The sequence below is a fragment of the Dermacentor silvarum genome, chromosome 6, assembly GCF_013339745.2.
Source record: "Dermacentor silvarum isolate Dsil-2018 chromosome 6, BIME_Dsil_1.4, whole genome shotgun sequence".
Lineage (NCBI taxonomy): Eukaryota > Metazoa > Arthropoda > Arachnida > Ixodida > Ixodidae > Dermacentor > Dermacentor silvarum.
This window is the reverse complement of record NC_051159.1, coordinates 74,738,121-74,757,163: the sequence shown is the minus strand read 5'-3', so window position 1 is coordinate 74,757,163 and position 19,043 is coordinate 74,738,121. Positions and strand designations below refer to the sequence as shown.

The 19,043-nt window shown below is 46.3% G+C and overlaps 1 protein-coding gene across 1 annotated transcript in view; it reads right to left on the bottom strand.

Annotated features, from left to right (window-relative positions):
- LOC119455596 (uncharacterized) overlaps positions 1 to 18,708 on the bottom strand; it is a 32,546-nt gene extending 13,838 nt beyond the window's left edge. Inside the window, exons 1-5 of the mRNA XM_037717007.2 lie at positions 18,559 to 18,708; positions 11,296 to 11,457; positions 6,851 to 7,006; positions 5,655 to 5,861; positions 3,775 to 4,022 (exon numbers count right to left, since the gene is read on the bottom strand). Coding sequence (XP_037572935.2) covers positions 3,775 to 4,022; positions 5,655 to 5,861; positions 6,851 to 7,006; positions 11,296 to 11,457; positions 18,559 to 18,708 — 923 coding nt within the window. The remainder of the gene's footprint in view (positions 1 to 3,774; positions 4,023 to 5,654; positions 5,862 to 6,850; positions 7,007 to 11,295; positions 11,458 to 18,558) is intronic.
- Between the last annotated feature and the right edge of the window lie 335 nt (positions 18,709 to 19,043).

The window sequence follows — 19,043 nt, the reverse complement described above, 5'->3', positions numbered from 1 at the left end:
GAGGTCGACCTGAGCTAGTGTGCTCTAGTCTGCTACTTTGCACTGGGGAAGGGGAGTGAAAGTACTGGGATGGATGATGATGACAAGAATAGTGGCGAGTGCCTATGTACATTAGACAGTGGCCCTACTCGATAGTACTAATGCTTCTAAACAAAGTAGAAATCTATCGCGCACCCGATGTTCTCGCAATATAATTAAGCAAGTCTATCGTGCACAATGGGGGCTGGTTTCTTAATGTCAGCTTTGCTGCAGTTTTCTTAAGAGCTAGCTTCGCCGCAATACAGATGTGTTGTGCGGCAAAGCATACGAATCCCATAAACATGGTTGGTTCAATTTTCCTGAAAAAAAAAAAAAAAGGCGAGCGCTGTAATCGATTAAATATCGCAATCAGACATTGTGCGCTACCGTTATTGTTTTAAAATACTCTTATGGCAGGTTGGAAATGGGCGTTTTCGACGGCATATGACGTGTGTTTCCATAAGCCCTGCCGAGACAGACACTGCCAGTGAAAGAGGTCGCTAATGGGGTCCCCATAGGGGTCAGGCACATGGATGCTGACTGGTCAAGTTTGAATTATCTGGCGAAGCTCAATTTTATGATTGAAAGAACACAAGCATGGGCCTATAGAAATGCATAGGCACCAGCCAGGACCTTTGGTCGGGATCAAATTAACTGAAAATTCAAGTTAACCGGAGTCAAATTAACGAAAGTGTACTGTACAACGAAATTTCACTGTTGCTGGAAGGGAATACCGAGAAAATAATGGCAACTTCCACGGACGCAGATTGTCTGATGGTCGAATTACAAGCGGCTACTTGCGAACGCATCTCTCAAATCACGCTGCGTGACCAAGAGTCGAAGTGATGTAGCATCATGTTCCACATAAAAGTACAAATGCGATTAGATCCTATTGCCCCCTGCGCACTGTATGCTTTAGGTGCGAGTGAAAGCGTGCGAGGGTGAGCCGAGAAGGATGGCAATTTGATGAGTGCTTTCTTCCTCTGCGAACAAGGGTAAAGGCTGGGAGTGGAGCAAGCTCGCCATAACATGAGCAAGAGTATGCGAGGGATGGCGGGGTGTGGCAGGGCAACTTGGTGCATGTCTCCTTTTCAAGCACAGCCGTGGCTGCGCGGTTTAGTGCATACGCAGCCGTGTCAAGATGGTGTGACATCATGCGCGCTGTTTTCCTGTGCGCTTAGTACTGGCTGTTGTATGTTGTTGTACTGGCTGTTGTACTTTCATCAGGGTTCGTACAGGTTTACAAGGCAAAAATTCAAGGATATTCAATAACTTTCCAGGACCTGTCACAGGTTTTTCAAGGACTCAAAGCAGCATCTAAAGTAGGATTTTTCAACTAACATTTCCAAAAATGACTAGTTTCATTGCACTTATAATAAATAAATGTATATCACAATTATAATAAAGAAGTCTAGTCTTGATAACTTCTCAAGATCACAACACAAAATGAATGCTTACAACAGCGACTGCGATTGCTCCAGTATAGGCTGGGTAAAGTTCGCCAAACATATTCAAAACATTCAGTATAGTCTTATTGCACTAATATAAACATAAATAAGTGTATATCACAATGATGTTAATAATGTCTAGCCTTGACCACTTTGCAAGTTCACAATACCGAGAAAAAAGTTCACAAAACACAATGAATGCTCCTAACAGCAAATCTGACTTCTCCAGTGTTAACTGGGCAAGTTTACTGAACATTTCCAACACATTCAGTGAAGTCTTGCTACACATCCATTGTATTATAACAAATAGATGCCAGCACCGAAGAGTGGCCTGTGTTTCTCGCTCTGTTCACGGTTTGACGCGGTGAAGCCTTTTATTTTTTCCGCGCAGTTCTGCAAAACCATGTGCGCTCGCGTGGTGTATTGTTTCTGAAATGGGGAGTTTGTCAGATCGACGCCAATCTACCACAGAAAGGAGGTCGCAATGTCGATATCAGAGTGCACTGCTCACGAAATTCAAGGATTTTCAAGGAAGGAAAAAAATTCCAGGACTTTCAAGGGCCTTGAAAAAGCACTCTTAAATTTCAAGTGTTTTCAAGGATTTCAAGGACCTGTACGCACCCTGTTTCATAGACGCGTTGAGGTGAGAGGCAGACAAAGCATTCACTCCCCGCTGCCGGCACTTTTCATGATAGCATCGTACCACTGCGGGTGACACTATCAGCCGCAAGGGCGGAGTAGAAGTGAAGGCGTGGCTGGCTTCGCTTCATGCCACTTAATGACGATATTGTCGACACGGCATGAAACCATACCTTTTATCGCCGACTCTCAAATTCAACAATCTAAACCTTTTTTTTCTTTAAAATTAGCTTTTTCCGATTGTCTGATAATTCGGAAAATACTGCAGCCCCTTCTGTGTAAGCAAAATCTATTGGGAACTGTACTTATTTGCATGAAAGGTCCCATTTCAATATAATGAAGCAAATGACAGATTTTACCGACTTTGCTATATTGCGGTTTAAGAGGAAGCTTTAGCTCGAGTGCTCCTATCTAAATACATGTAAAAGGATAATTTGTTTTTCTTGGCAACCACTGAGGTATGCTGCATTTAAAAGAAAAACTTAAAATCTGGTGACAGCTGGTTTTGTATTTTTGAGTTAGGTCATCAATTTTCTATTAAATATGGGAAAAATAGCAAATTTTCAGAAAACGAAACTATCAAGTTTACAACTCTGTAACTCAGCAATGAAAAATTATATCACAATTCTATGCATTGCATCTAATGGTACATCTAAAGCCGACAAAATTGATATATTACACATGAATCTCAAAAAATTTAGTATTTTGGAAATATAGCTTTTGCAGAACCCTTGTACACAATGTAACGAAGCTGCTCAAGATATAAATTGACATATTGAATTTGTCCGCTTTCAATGATCTAATGGATGCCGTTTACAGAACCGCGATAGCTGTTCTTGATTCAGAGTTATTAAGTTGCAAACTTCGTGCTTCTATTTTTTTCGAACTTCTGAATTTTTTTATAAATTCAGGCTCTAAATCAAAATTAAGCTTCCAACAGTCACTAGAACTTAACTTTCTCTCTCAAATGCAACAAATTTCATTAATATTGGTCCAGTTTTTATCTCAGAAAAGCATTTTTGTGTTTTACATGTATTTGAATAGGCCACATCGGGCCCAAGCTAAAGCTTCCTCTTAACTGTACTTTGGCTGGAAAAAAGAACTTCGAATTAGGGGGTTTGATAACCTGTAACTGCAGAGTCGGTTAGGAGGCGGGCTGTAATGGAGGGTTCCGGAATAATTCTGATCCCCTGGGGTTGCTATATCCGCACCCAAAGCAAGGTACACGAGTGTCTGAATTTCACACTGGAATCCCAGAGCCAGTACGCCAGTGTGGCATCATGGATTTCAAAGCTTTTCTCGTATCATGGCCAATTTGGCTCAGGAAAGGTTCTTGAAACTTGCCATGTTCAGTTTCTTGGTCTTTTAGAATGCCCAGTTCAGTTCTCCTTTACAGATAAAAAATTAACAAGGCCCAAAGCAGGCGCTGTCAAAATCCATGAAGTCAGGGGGGAGTTGGTGTGTGAACTTCCAGACGTTGCCACCACCTGTCTTTCATTCTGCACCCTTTCAGGGCCATCAAGCCTCTTCTCACAGTAAGAGTAGATTTTTCTTTTTGGCCTTATAGAAAGCTTCAAGTGTAAATCTACTAACAGAAGTCAAATTATTGTCCTCTTTAGTGCGTCAGTAAACTAAACCAATCCGATAACCAACGAAATAATCGACTCACAGGCTGCCATTGCCAAGGCCGGCCAAAGAGAATCCGTGTCCGGGGGAGGCTCCATAGTGTCCTCCTCCACCACCACCACTGCTATGTCTTGTGGTGAGCAGGCCCCGCGCCATCTGCTGCTGATGCTGAGGCATCACCTGGTCATCATCCACCAGGCGTGCCACCATGTCGTCGAGTGCCACAACCCCTTCAGAGGGTGGCCTTCCCACGCACGACATGCTGTCGCCCGCCGACAGCTGTCGCCCAAACTGTAACAGCACAGAAAATAGCCAAAATGCACCTAAGTCAAACCTTGAGGTTTGACTTAGGTGCATCACACAACACAACAAAGTAGTAAATAATAAAAAAAAAATATTGCTGATGTTCGAGTCTAATAAACCTATGCTTATAACAAGGTTCGACTAGTATCTGCCAAAGAATGGCTGGCTCTTTGCAGCTGCAACCACGGTGAACATTCTGCAAATACTAGGCTGGAATATTGTTTTTGTGGATACTACAGCCTTACTGACCCAAGCAGGAAGGGAAAAATATGAAGCGTGAGCAGTGGTACAATGCATACAGAGGAAAACAAATGAGAAAAGCATTGGACAATACACATACTAATAATACACTTATCTATAGTCTTTAAAAAAGAAAGTGAACACATAAGATACATAAGGATTATACTAAAATAAGTTGAACAGCAGTACTTATATATGCAGACAACAGTCAAGTCATCGCACACATGGAACATATAATTATGCATCTGTATGTGGTATGCAGCCTCAAGTACTCCTAAAATCTGAATTAAATTTATGTGGCACCTCTTCACAGTTGCACCATGTACTTGGAGTAGCGAGTGACACCTTAGTTACTTGTTACTGTGTGTGCGTGTGTGCACTACATCAATGAATATGTATCTATGATTGCGTCATTGTATGTCACCGTCGTCACTTGGAGTAGCATGTCACTATCGTCACTTGGAGTAGCATGCTAGCCATATGGCGAGGCAAACATTTCAGCACCCATTATAGTTTCCTTCTCTCATAGAGACAACAATATTGTATTACAAGACAACCGTATACAGGGTGTCCTAGTTAACTTTAGCCAAGGTTTATTCATATGCCAAAGCACTCTAAGAAAATGCCACCAAATGCATGTTGTGGGCCAAGTCAGACCAGTTTTTGTATTCTGCTTAATTGCACAATTAGTCAAGATTAATTCCCCAACTTCGCAAGTATTAACTTAGGGAAAAAAACTTCAATGACAAAGTCGTAGAGCGTTCTAGGAAACATCTAATTCAGCAACTTCTAACTTTTTACTTGTTATGCAATGATTTTTTATCTGCGTCGTAAGAAAAGCTCGCGAAACTTGAAAAAAAAAAAAAAAAAAAAAAAAAAAAAACGCCTGTGATGGGTTTGCTTGCGTGAAATAATTGCAGTGCTCTCGAATGAGTCACGTGTGGACAAACAGCACACTTTGATATGTGTGCCGCCGCTTAATATGCGACAGGGCAGCAATGCAGGCAACGGCTGTGCAATTTACACCAGTGACATGCTTGCCTTGCAGCGATTCATGACAGCGATAAGCAGACCAGGCAGATTATGCTTGTTTGTATGCAGATTATGTATTTTTTTTAATGGGCAGCGTCATTATACCTAGTCTCATTTCAACACGAAGTCAGCAAAGTTTGCTCCTTGTCACGATGTCAAAGCAATGTTGACGATGCCAGGTCCGGCATTTCGAGACCAAACTGAGTATGAAATGAAAATACCTTATCGTTGTTCCTCTGCCTTCAGACTTGCTAAGTGTGATCCTTTTATGTGTGAGAAGCTAGTGGTAAAGTTTCTTCACCTTAGAGAATATGTGGCAGTACTCCTTTAAGGGCCTGAAGTACTCACCTGAGTGATGCCATTAGTCGTGGTCATGTGGCTTGGGCGCTGGCATGGACTGGGCAGGTTCCAGGGAGAGTAGAATTGATCGCCACTGCCAGAATTGTTGTTAGCACCTGGTGGAGTGTAGTGGTGGCTGTCGGGAGGTGGTAGCAGCCCTGTATTTGGCTCCGACAGCCACCACGGGCCGCCACCAACTTCACTTTGCTGCTGCGCCTGTCACCACAGCGGGACGGCAATGAAGAGAGCTCAGTGAAAGGTGCTAACGCCAGACGTGCCAACTTCAAAAACTGTAAGATACTGGTAAAAAAAAAAAAAAAAAAGAGAGAGAGACAACTGAAAACAACTAAAAGTGTTTTATTAGTAAATATTTATTGAACCAATTCACAGTTTCTGTTACGTAGGGGCATTGTGAACAGGCACTTTGCTCTACTGTCACAATGATGAGCGCCACAAACAAGAAAATACCATTCAGGAAATGTTCATGTAGAGGTGGCCAAACTTTCGGTAGCCATTATCCAATGGTTCTTGGAGTATAGGTGATGGTGCTACAGGGAGGTGGCGAATAATTGAGCAGGTAAGCAAAAAAATCAGGCCCTCTAAATTTGTTGGTGACTGTGCCTGTATTCTTTTGAAATCAGTCTTGCACTTACCTTGCTGCAAATACTAATAAGCAAAATTAATTTTTATATGACAATCGTAAACGAGCTCTAAAAATCGGGCAATTTATTATAATATTGCAAAATTTGGCAGATATAGGACAATGTTTGAATACAGGGTGAATTTTAGAAACTGTAGATTCAATTTGAATCTACTGCAATCAATACATTGTGTCCCTGTCACACAAGACATTTTCTTTCCTTTGCTTGTACGTCAATTGAGTGGAGCCATTTTTTTCACAAACACAGCAGCTCTGAGAGATGTTTTTTGTAAACCAGCATCATATATTCTGGCACCTACTCGAGCTCTAATTCTTTGTTGTTGTTTTTTTGTTCCTGATCCTTAACTGCACTTTTTGTTATTTGTAATCTTATAAACCACTTGCCTATGAAATGCCTTTGATCCTGAGGGTTAAAGAAGATTGATGGATGGCCAGACAAGCAAACATACACACAAGCAAGCAAGTGAACAAACAAACAAACAAGCAAAAAGTGACTCTGCAGCAAAATCAAGTTTTGAGACATTGTTCTGCATCTGTGACTCACTTGATTGAGTGGAACCCTCTGGTGGCACCCCAACGAGGCATTGTAGGAAGAGAGTGAGTGCAGTGGCTCCACCGGAGATGAGAAGCCCTTACGGCATGTTGAAGTTTCAGTCCAGCTCGTTGTGGAGTGCTTGGCATCAGAGCACCATTCATCACCCTGTAGGTATCAAGGAAAAATATAGTGTTTCACTTTACCAGTACAGGTATTTCGGCAATGTGCAGCTCAACCACATGTTCCCAAATTTACTGGCCTGGTGTAAAGTGACCACTGCATCCCTTTGCCCTGACCTACGTATGCAATAAGCAGTGAATACGCATTACACCTGCATGAGCATCCACAATCCAATAAAAAGTTTGCTTAAATAACAGCAAGTCTTTTGTTTGTTTGTTTTCTTTCTTTCTCTATTACTTTTTTTGTGGTCAGACTGGTTAAGGCACATGGACAAACTCGGCGACCCGTTGCAAAGGGCATGACCACTATCCCCATCATCAGAGGTTCATTATATGGAAATAAAGGAAGGAACAGAGAACACACTACTAGTATGAAGTGTGCGTCTACCTTTTGCTGACATAACTTTATCATAAGGTAAGTGATGTGAAGTTTGTTTTACCTTTAGAAGAGGAGACAGGATGGAGAAGAATATGCTAGAGAGGTGTTGCACGGCTTTGGCTTCTCTAGGGTTCAGTGGGTACGCAATATGTGGCTAAATGTATGTCAGCATGGCATGAAAAGAGCACAAAGAAGTGTTTAGCATGTTCACCATAAACTGTAAAACGTGCAACTTCAAAATTAATGGTTACATTAACTAAAATATAAAACATCCCTATACGTACACAGTACATAGGATGTCAAAATAATATATTTTTTATTTATTATTTCAACAAGCTGCCAATAGCATACGGGATTTTTGCAGGAAGAGCACAAGAATTATTGAACAAGTTACAACAAAACCAATAAAAGACAGTACAATGCGGAGTAGTATGAGTGTAGTACAAGTGAGCAGAAAAGCAGTACTAGCCTAACGAATAAATGCCAGGAGCACAACATAACTTACAAGGTAGTATGTAGTAGTCCACCAACTTATGAGTCTATAATGAAATACTGTGACCAACCAATCTAACAATATTTCAACACACAGAAGTTGATAAGGCGATATTGTACAAGTTAAAAAAAAAAAGTATTTGTTTAACACATACATGATAGCAGTACATGTTTTCTATCACAATAGATGGTATCCAGCACACAAAAAAAGTATGAACACTAATTATCACGCTAAAGAAACAGGAATGCATTGTGTGACCAAAGGTGACGAAGGTTTTCAAGTAAAGATGAAAATTTACAGAAATTCATCTAAAGATAAAGGCAGATTATTCCATTCCATCATCGCAAGTGGAAAAAAGGAATATTTAAAGCTGTCGGAGTAGAAACAACATTATTTTAGCATTAGTGTACGTTTATGAAGTTTTGGTCACATGTCTGAATATGAGATGTACACCTTAAAAAAAAAAATATGAAAATGTGGCAAATGGTACTATCGGTCATAGTGCCATAGTGGCAAGTCCTTGTGCACTGCAGTACTGAGGTACAAAGGGCATACACGTGTCAGCTGAATACTCCTTTTTTTTTTTTTTGCGAACGCTTGAGGATGCAACAATAGTTATAATTACTTGACTTTTCAAGCACTGTAATTACATAACATTAACATTAATATGTTTAGCATTTTCTGAAGCTGTGCAAACCAAAAGAAGGTCAAAAGAGAAGACACATAATTTCTTTCTTCATTTTTGACCCATGGAACTTTAAAAAATGAATTCGCAATACCTCCCGTAGTTATCTATTCTTTTGTATACTGCACAGATTTCATTAGCATGCTCTCCTTTAAACCACAACTAAATATCACAGCCAGCTCCTTTCATGCATACCACCATAGGTACTCCATATCTATATATAGGTGCTGCAGGAACTAAGAGGATACTACATTATGCTCTGAAGGTGCATTGCTGCTGCATCTTGTTACTTGTTTTAAGTACAGGATAGTTCTACATAAAAAAGAACTTCAGGTCAGTATTGCCAGGTCAACCAACAATTACAGCACAAGTGTGATGAGAGACCTTACTTGTTAATAGTTGCCATGGCACCCTTTGACTAAAGAATCTGTCTAAATGCACTTGCTCAGTTCTTGTGCAAAAACAAGGACAGTTGAGCAGTTTGAATGTACATCAGGTGTTCCCTCTGGAATAGTTCTCTTCTGTAAGCTTCACATAAGCAGAGCAGACATGCTGCTAGACAAAGGAGGTCATAAACAACATTGTCTCTGAAAGACAATTGTCAGGCCCCCTGGTGTTCTTTGAATTCAGATGTACTTCCACAAAAATATTTAAATAGTGAAACAAAGATGAGAATAGGTTTTAAGTATATCAGAAATAAGCCGCACTTTTTTTTTTTTTTTTGCAAGGCGACTTATGCAACATATAATATTACGTATGTTCTCAGAATGCATAATCGTGAACGTTTTTTGAATACCTAGGAATAAGGGCCCATTCACACTTGCGAATAGGCGAGGTTTAGTCGCAAAGCGACCAGTCGCAAGTAGTCACAAATGGCCGCTTTTCTCGACAGGCGACCGTTTCGAGCCAGTCACTCGCTGCTCAATTTTTCAGTCGCGCGACCGCAGTCGCAGAACAGCTGAACCAATCATATGCGAAGGAACAGAGCGCCCGTATACGCTGACGCTTGTTTTACGCGGCGATGACATTGCAAGCAGACGTGAACGGCATATCGCGAGACATTTCGGCTTAGCAACTCGTCGATCGCATTGGCCGGTGTGAACATCGTTCGTCTTGAGTAGCTTTCTGGTCGCCAGTCACAATCTATCGCGGGACGTCGTCTGGTCGCAAGTATGAATGCGCCCTAACGCGGCGAGGGAGACCAAGTGTACTAAGCATGAGCATGGCAGAAACTTTCACACACAAATTCACACAAGTGCGCACACGAAGAAAAAAGGCGCGCAACGACCAATACCAATGCAGCAATGTCCTCGCAAATATAAGAAATGTGCTGCCACCTTGCTATCAATCAATCGCATTTAAAAGAAAAGAAAAACACTTGGCATCACATTCCAGCTGTCGCCCCCTTAATCTCGCACTAGCTATGGCGCACTTCAAGACCACACGCGCAACGTTTATAGAAAAAGTATCTATAAACGTTGCATACGCGACGATAAAGTAACAGTGGCGCCGTTCAGGAGCCGTTTGGACGTGCTGGAATAACGCGCGCCAGAAGTAAAAGATAACGGTTATTCGAAATAAACCGGCGAGCGCAGCGTCACCGGCCGACACCTGTTTAAATCTTTGAGTTACAGAGGCTAGAATACATTTTAGAGAACAGGGTCCAACGTACACTTAAGGCAATCCGTGATAACTGCATATCGTAACAGCTCTAATGCTACACACAGCATCGACAAAGACCACAACGACGATAGGGACATTAAAATCGCTTACGAGACGCGTCAGTCAGCGGCCATGTTAGCAAAGTATTACATACCATGCCGGAGTCCGGAGGGCCCAGGCCTGAATACGACGTTATGTTCTGCAAGTCGTCCCCGAAACGAAGCCTCTTTCGTCACGAAAATCTCAGTCCTCCAGCGAGATTGCTGCCCCCTAGATTGGCGAGCTACGCAGCTACCGGCGTTCACCTCAAGAATTTCACGCGCGAGGCGTTCGAATACGCGCGCCGCCGTTCGCTGGTTGCGTACTGACAGACGCACACAGCCGGAACTCTCTCGGTGCTCTCTCCTCGTAAGGGCGATACTCACTTTCCAGCCAATGGGGAGGCCGCCAGCGGCACGGGTACGTGGCGGGAACGCGCAACAACTTAGCCGATTGCGAATGCGCGATGTCGTCCCCTGGCTTTTTCTCGCACAAGAGCAGTCCGCTCAAGCGCACTATGATATGTAGATCGGTCACGAAGCGCATGGACGATCAGAGCGCGCGAACAGCAGTCGGACAAGCGCGTCTCGCGGCAATGCGGCTACGAAAAGACTATGTGCATATTGACTATGACCGCAACGACTGCTCTCGCACGAATAAAATGGAACCTCCGTCGTGAAACTATACACACTGTCAAAAGTAGGAGTGAATTATATTTTGTTCCATGAATTACCAATCGCGCCTCTATAAGCACAGACTATAGAGAATCTGAACGTGGAACGGTGCTCAGCGCCACGCGAAAACACTCATGTAGTGCTTCGATCGCAGATCGCAGGGACGCGTCCGAAAGTGCACGTACGGCCGGCCAAGGTGCTGTATCGCCCTACTCAAAGACGGCAGAGTGATTGGCGGAAAACGAAGGCAACTTCCTCGCGGTCGCACATGCATATGATCGCTCTTCCAGGTGATGATGGCGGCTGCGCGTGAAGCGTAGGAATCGATCTTTCGTGGACCCACCTGCGAGTCGAGGCGCGGCGAGAGGCGCACCTGCAGGGGCTCGGCAATCAGTCTCTGGAAGTCGGTCCATGTGCCGCCCAACGCCATGCAGCCCCATCGGCCACCGCCGCCCAACCTCGCCGTCGCAGCAGCTTTCACGCCCGGCAGCAGCGGCAGCCGCGGCTTCTCGACCAAGAGGAGTGTGGCCGCCGAAAGCGCCGCCGCAGCAGCGCAGCACGCCTGGCTTTCCCTTTTCTCTCCTCTTCGCGTTCGATGCAGCGCCTTTCCTCCCGCGCTTCCCCGTGTCCCTTCTCCTTCACTTCCCCACACGCAGTAAAGAGAGCGGGCGGCGCGCAGTTGGCAAACGGTGCATCGACGAGGTTTATTATGCGGCGGCTGAATATTCGGGGGCTCGGTGACTGACGTTAATTGACCTCACGACAGCGTTGCTGCTATAGTCGATAATGTAGTCTTTCGCAGCGAATGCATGATTTTTAACAGCGGAGCTGTTTAAGCCGGCCGTAAGTCCGTGACGCGCGAACAGAAAATGTGGGCCGACCCTGGCGGTAGTGCAGAAAGGGTCCAAGCGCAATGGCACATACCCCTGTGAACTAGCGAAGCTGAGCCTGGGTAAGCCTAGCTAAGCATGGTTGGGACTACTTCAGCTTAGTCAATCATCGACAGGCAATCGATAGCCAATCAATAGCTAATCGATAATCAATCAATAATCTAGAAATTCTGGAAAATGCTGGGGATGACTTGGTAGTGCTTAGCCTAGCCCAAATACGTGGCCAATACCTTGCGATAGCAAATCAATAGCTAATCGATAATCGATCAATAATCAAGAAATTCCTGAAAATCCTGGGGATGACTTGGTAGTGCTTACCCTAGCCCAAATACGTGGCCAATGCCTGGCGATAGCCAATCAATAGCCAATTGATAATCGATCAATAATAAAAAATACCGGAAAATGCTGGGGATAACTTGGTAGTGCTTAGCCTAGCCCAAATATGTGGCCAATACCTTGCAATTGCCAGTTGATAGGAAATCAATAGCTAATCGATACTCGATCAATAATAAATTTCCGGTAAATGCTGGAGATGACTTGGTAGTGCTTAGCCTAGCCGGGTTAGGCCAAAAGCCAAGATTATCTAGGTGCCCATCAGCTCCGCTGTCACTTTAAGCATTGCGCTTCCAGTGCAAGCTATATACGCTATTTTTTTTTTTTTTTCATTCTTTTCTCAATGCGGACACCCTATTCCAGGTAGCCGTGGCCCTGTGCTGATAGCCAAGCCCTGTTAACCACCCGTGGCTGGTCCTCAGGTCTTTGGTTTGTCATATTGGCTTCCCATTTGGTCTTCTGTTGGTGCTTGGGTGGGCATTGTCCGCGGGTTCTTTTTGCATGCCAGACCATGTGGCAAAGGGTGTTTAGCGTATTGCAGAATTGGCAGTCTCTTGTGTATGTTGAGGGGTGTACATCGCCTGTAGTGGAGTACCGTGGAGGTAATTGCCTGGAATAGGGTTGCCGCCTACCTTCGGGCGTTAGCTGCTTGGTCTCCGTAATAAAGTTTATTCAATCTCAGACACTGTTTCGGAGCAGCTCGTTCAGCAGAGCAGGACCCGGCACTCCGCGCCTTTCCAGGAGCTGCTCAATTCGGACAGAGAAGCGGCTCATATGTTCTTGTGCAGCATGACGCAGTGCCTCAATCGTATCATTTAGTGTTCTGCACCTTTTTAATGCGATTAGCATTCTTGGAATACTTCACGCACTTTCCGGTACCTATGTTTGTTTGTTTGAATGTTCTAACAGTTTTCCCGCCAAAGAGGGTTACTGGGTAGAGCGTTGAACCACTTCGCTGGAGGAACCGTGTCCGAAACCAACCGTTCGGCCAACTTGGGCCACTGAGTATGTGACACTGGGTATGAGCCGCTCTTCAATGACAAACAAGATCCTTTAAAAGTTCGTCGGTGCTGGCTGGAATCGAACCCGCGTCATATAGTATATTCAGACACGCGCCACGCGCGGACTTCGCGGCAGCGTCGCCAGATGGCTCAGCGTGTCCGATGAAATGCGCGAGAGAGGAGCCCGGCTGAGTACACGCCATATATGACGCGTTTCAGCGGTGGCAATGCAGTGCGCCGCTACATTGCTTCAATGCTAATCGAATGAAACGTCGCCATCCACTGCGAGATGGGTTTTGCCGGGTTGTTTTAATGCGTGAGCATTCTTTGACGAGTACACCAAGTGCACCAGCAAAATCTGTCCGTCACGCGAAAAAGTATTTTCTCTGCGGAGCTCCAGCGTAAATCGGTCCTATGTTACGTACGCACGCCACGCAATCACCATCCCACACATTTCCAGGCATTCCCGCGAGATGGCGCCACTTTGCCGTTTTGTGCAATTCTGTGCTATGAATCAGGAAATCTTGTCGGGATTGCAGAATAACTAGAGGGCAGCGGCCCGTTTGACTTTGGGGACCCACGGTAAAACCACAAATGAGGCAGTGCAATGTGACATGGGTTGGGCTTCTTTTGAAGTTAGAGAAGCGCAGAGCAAGATTAGTTTTGAGGAAGGACTAAAGAACATGGATGAAAAGAAATGGCCAGCTAAAATGCAGAAATACCTGTACCTCAAAAGCGTGGAAATGGAATGGAAGGGGACAAGAAAGTTGTTACCAGCTACAGGGTAATTGAAAATGTAAATATACAACTAGGAATCGTGAAAAGAAAGTGAGAGAAACGGAGACGGTAAATTGGATGCAAAGGGTGTAAACAAAGAATATACCATGATGATTTACAAAAACAGCAAGAAAAAACTGTCAGCCCTTCCACTGGGGTGGAGATGGAAGCAGCGAATCTGTACTATGGTGGGAATTATGTATTTCCAATTATGAGTATTAAGAGGTGATGGTGTAATTGGTTATTTGAACTATTAAAAATGCGAAATATATATGATCCAGTGGTTTTCATTTATTTAGTGACCATAGGGACCATGGCCTTATGGTCGCTACGGCACACTGCCATAGAGTGTACGGCAAAGGTTGACACGTTCTTCGTAAACACGTCACCAACGCCGCGCGCGTTCGATGCGAACGCGGGCAAAACGCCGCCGCCGCCGACAACAGTTCTGCGCATTGTTTGTGTGACCGCACACAACCGATGTCAAAACGCTGGCGTGAGTAAGCGCGCCAGCAGCACCGAGCGAAGGTTCATGAGGTCTATCGTTTCAACGGAAACTGAGCGGCGAAAGCACAGTGCATACAAAGGTAGGAGTCATGTTGCAGATCGCTTTCAAGATACGGTGCGCGCGACCGCCCGGCGCCGCGCAAAGTACAAGTTGCTCGCAGAGCAGCAGCCGCAACCCCTCCCTCCCGCGCTGCCTTCCCGCTGTCCTCCTTTCGCGTAGGAGATTGAGTCGCCAGTTCCCCTTGCACCCGGTCGCAAGATGCGCATTTGGTGCCACAGCTAAACGTCGCCTCCCCTCCCTCCCTCAGGTCCCCCCACGGCCTTTGCTCTCTGCCGTGCGTTCGCGTTTGCTCTCCGCCATGCGTTTGCTCCCCGTGAAAGCGCGCGTCCCTCGTGCGCTTTCACTCGGCCAATGAGAGTTTTTTCTCTACATCCGGACGTGTCTCTCGAAGACTGAGCCCTTACCAGCTTCGCTGTAAAAAAACCGTAGAGAAAAATCTGTATGATAACGGAAAGGGGGTGTCTTGCTATTTGAGGCCCGAGCTGGCTGCCTAAGTACAAAATCATACCGGAGAAAATATGCGCCACAAAATGAGGGCATGTGTGTGCTGAAAAAAAAAGAACTTAAAGCCCCTCCCCTACCGGGAACAGGGGTAAACGCGAAGCTTGTCCTACCCTTGGGGAGGGGTTGGTTAGTTTTTTTAGCGTTTGAGAAGCATAAAGGAGACGTGGTTGTTGGTGGATGAGAAGCGGCGGATTCGCCCGGCGAGCACGCGCTCGTTAACGGGCCCGCTACCGTTGTCGTTCTTTGAAGGCTGTCTCTTAAGCGGAGCGGACCAAGCGCGGTCTACCCATAGCGCAGCTGGCCTTGAACTGGCGAGAGCGAGCGAACCCTCCTTTCCCTTCTCCGGACGGAGGGAGCGCTTGCCTGGGAGAGTGCCGTGATCCGGCGTGCCACTTGCGGGAGTGGAGGGTTTCCGGCCGCCAGCTGTGGGTGAGAAGGTTTTTCGCGTACGACGACAGCCACACCGACGGCACGAGTCAGGCAGTACAAGCTTCGCTTGAAAATAAAAGAAAAGCTCTGAAACGACTCGACACATCGTAATGGAATGGCAAGATACTCACCCACCCAGGCCTCTAGGGAGTGTCCACCTTCCAGAAGCGTTGGGATTAAAAAAAGATTGAGGAATTAACTGGTCAACAGTCTAGATAAGTAAGAGACGATTAGAGTATTGGTGGAAACAAGGCAGGGAAGAGTTTGATAGAAGCGGACTCATTGAAGCTTAGGTTATGTCACAAAATTGTTACGAAGGTATGGGTTTATTTACAGGTGATGATAGATGAGAACACATGAAGGGAGCAGCCGAAGGCGAAAACCAGTCCGGTACGATCAACCGCCCAGTTGAAGCGCGCGCTCCACGCCACCTCTTTGTCTTCTTCTAACCTCCGCGCATTACCGCTACATTTTCCCCGGGGGCAGACGAAGCTCACCGAGCGAGTTAAATGGGTCGGTGATAATACTGCTTGAGGCGAGCGACATGAACAACTTGTGTCACGCGCGAACGCCGGTTATTTGCAGTCACTTGGGCGACAACGTAGCTTACGTCACTTAGACGAGCGAGAATGACGAAGGGTCCAGAGTAGGTGGCGAGAAACTTGCGGTACAGCCCTTTTTTGCGAACTGGTGTCCACAGCCAAACATAGTCACCGGGCGAAAAGCTCACGGGAATATGCCGGGCATCGTAGAGGCTCTTGCTGTGGCCCTGTGAGGACAATGTTCTCAGACGTGCGAGTCGCCGGGATTCTTCTGCACGACAGAAAGTCTGAGCGATGGACAGGTCTTCATGATGCTGGAAGGGTAGGATAGTGTCCAGAAAGCTCCGTGGATTGCGTACGTAAAGCAAAAAGAACGGCGCATATCCAGTAACTTCATGCTTGGCAGTGTTGTACGCGTACGTAACAAAAGGCAAGACGGCGTCCCAGTTTTTGTGGTCAGCGTCGACATACATGGACAGCATGTTGGTAAGGGTGCGATTCGTCCGCTCAGTGAGACCATTAGTTTGCGGGTGGTAAGGCTTCTGACGAATTGGCGACGCTTGCCCGGTATTGATTCGATGTTGCGTACGAGACGGCGGCAGCGTATTGGTTGATTTTTGGTCTTGCGCAAAATCAAACACTGAAGCGTAACTTGCCAGCACCTCTTGAAGGAGGCGCCGCTCAGCAGAAGACAGTGACTTGTTGATCATGCGCTCAAAGTCAAGGGAATAATCAGGGTGGGAATCAGGATGGGATTTCGCTCCGGCAGACGACAGTTCCACGGTTTGGACAGTCATCGTAGTTTCTTCGTCAAAGCTTGCCGGTTTAAGTCCTGCCGGCAGAGATATCGGTTCGGTCGAGACATTTACGGTCCACAAGTGGGTAGAGCCGTCGACGGCGAGCACGAGGCAACGAGGCACTTTCACATTTTTGTTGAGCGCGTTGTTGAAATTAGGCTCGACTAAACGATAGCAGGATCCCGTACGAGGACTAGAAGAGTGTACGGGTACGAACATTGCTGTCCGTGGGGGCACACAAACATCTTTCGACACCGAGAAAACGTCCGAGGTATCATTAATTAATTCGGCCACGGGAGTACGCACGGCGCTGCGCAGAGAAATGGCGCCACTACCACAATCCAAAGTCGCCCCACATTCACGCAAGAAATCAATACCTAGGATAACGTCATGGGTAGCGCGTGCGAGCACAGTAAGTTCAGTCCTAAACTTTTGAATACCTATGGTGATCGATACGCAACAAACACCAATTGGACGCAACATTTCTCCACCAATACCGCCAAGGAAACAATACTTTTTGTCCAAGACGATTTTTGAAAGCCAGACTCATTATCGAGACTGCTGTCCCGGTATAAACTAACGCTACCGTACTCACATTGTCTACATAAGCACACACTTTGTTCTTTAACATCACTGCACAAGGGGGTCTTGATGAAGGTGATCGTACTGCGGCCTCGCCCCCATCGGTCGCACCAGCTAGTTTCCCAGCGGTGGCGGCGACCGAGAGCGACGACGCGGGGACGGAGATCGCCGTTGTCGCGTCGGTGGTGGGGGCGGTCGGACATCGGGGAGTCAGCTCGTGTCGCGCGTTCCTGTTGCCGTCGTTGGAAGGAATTGGGGAACGACCACGGCTCGACTGCGGACGTAGGAGGGGTGTAGGCATTAAATCGCGGAGCTCGCTGCTGGCGGTGAGGGCAGTACCTAGCGATGTGTTCAGGTAGACCACAGTGGTAGCAAGTGCGGGAGTCGCGATTTGTCGTCCCTGATGAGAACGGGCTGCCTGGTTGGTTGTAGACGGGAGAAGGAGCCCGAGTAGGAAATCTTTAGGGGGGGGGGGGATGTGGCCTACGTCCCTGATTTCCGAGAGGGCGCATGTTCCGGCTTACAAACCACTCGGTATAGGTCACACGAGGTTCCGCATAACTCTGGCGAGACCAAGATGGTTGTGGTGCATGAGGTCGCTGGTCAAAGGCGCATTGATGACACTCATGAGCTGTTGGCAACTCGAAGCAGAGCAAGCTCTTCTTTGACTACTTGCCGTATTACCGAGGAAATGTCGTCATCAGATGGGGCTGTCAAACTTTCAACGGTAGTGACATTGTCTAAGCGCCCAAATTTTGGTAAAAGTCTCCGCATTTTAAGGGCTTCAACCGTCCGAAAGTGCTGCCTTTAGATCGGAAGGAGTTCTGAGGTCTTCTTTCGTTATCATAAAATTATAAACATCTTCTGCGATTCCTTTCAGGAGATGCCCCACTTTATCCTCATCAGACATTGTCGCACTCACTATTCCGCATAATTTTAAAACAGCCTCAATGTAAGTTGTGCATGTCTCGCCAGGTAATTGAGCCCTGCGTGAAAGCGACTGCTCAGCCTTTTTTTTTTTAGACATCGAGTCACCAAAGCGCTTCTTAAATTCGTCGACGAAATCGTCCCAGGTTGTCAACACGCTCTCATGGTTATCGAACCAGAGAAGTGTGGTCCCGGCAAGAAAGAATACCACGTTCTCGAGCTGCTTCGTAGTACTCCAGCGGTTGTGGCGACTTACTCTTTGGTAGTGCTTCAACCAGTCTTCCACGTCTTCATCCGGCTTCCCCGAAAAGGTGCTTGGATGTCGCTCCGGTGCCGCGCAGCCAGCCTGGCCTGTGTGATGGTCTTGGGGCTCACCGCCGATGGCGCCTTCTCTCGAATCTTCCATGTCTGCTGCCTGTGGTGGCAAGCCAGCCAAGCGTCTGCTCCGTCGCGAAGTTGGTAGAGCTGCGTGGCCGTCCAGGGCGATGTACCCAGCACCTCCACCAAATTGTTACGAAGGTATGGGTTTATTTGCAGGTGATGATAGATGAGAACACATGAAGGGAGCAGCCGAAGGCGAAAACCAGTCCGGTACGATCAACCGCCCAGTTCAAGCGCGCGCTCCACGCCACCTCTTTGTCTTCTTCTAACCTCCGCGCATTACCGCTACAATATTGACTCAAATTTAGTGCAGTTGGTGACTACAGCAGTTAGGAACGAGAATGCATCCCTACAAGCTCG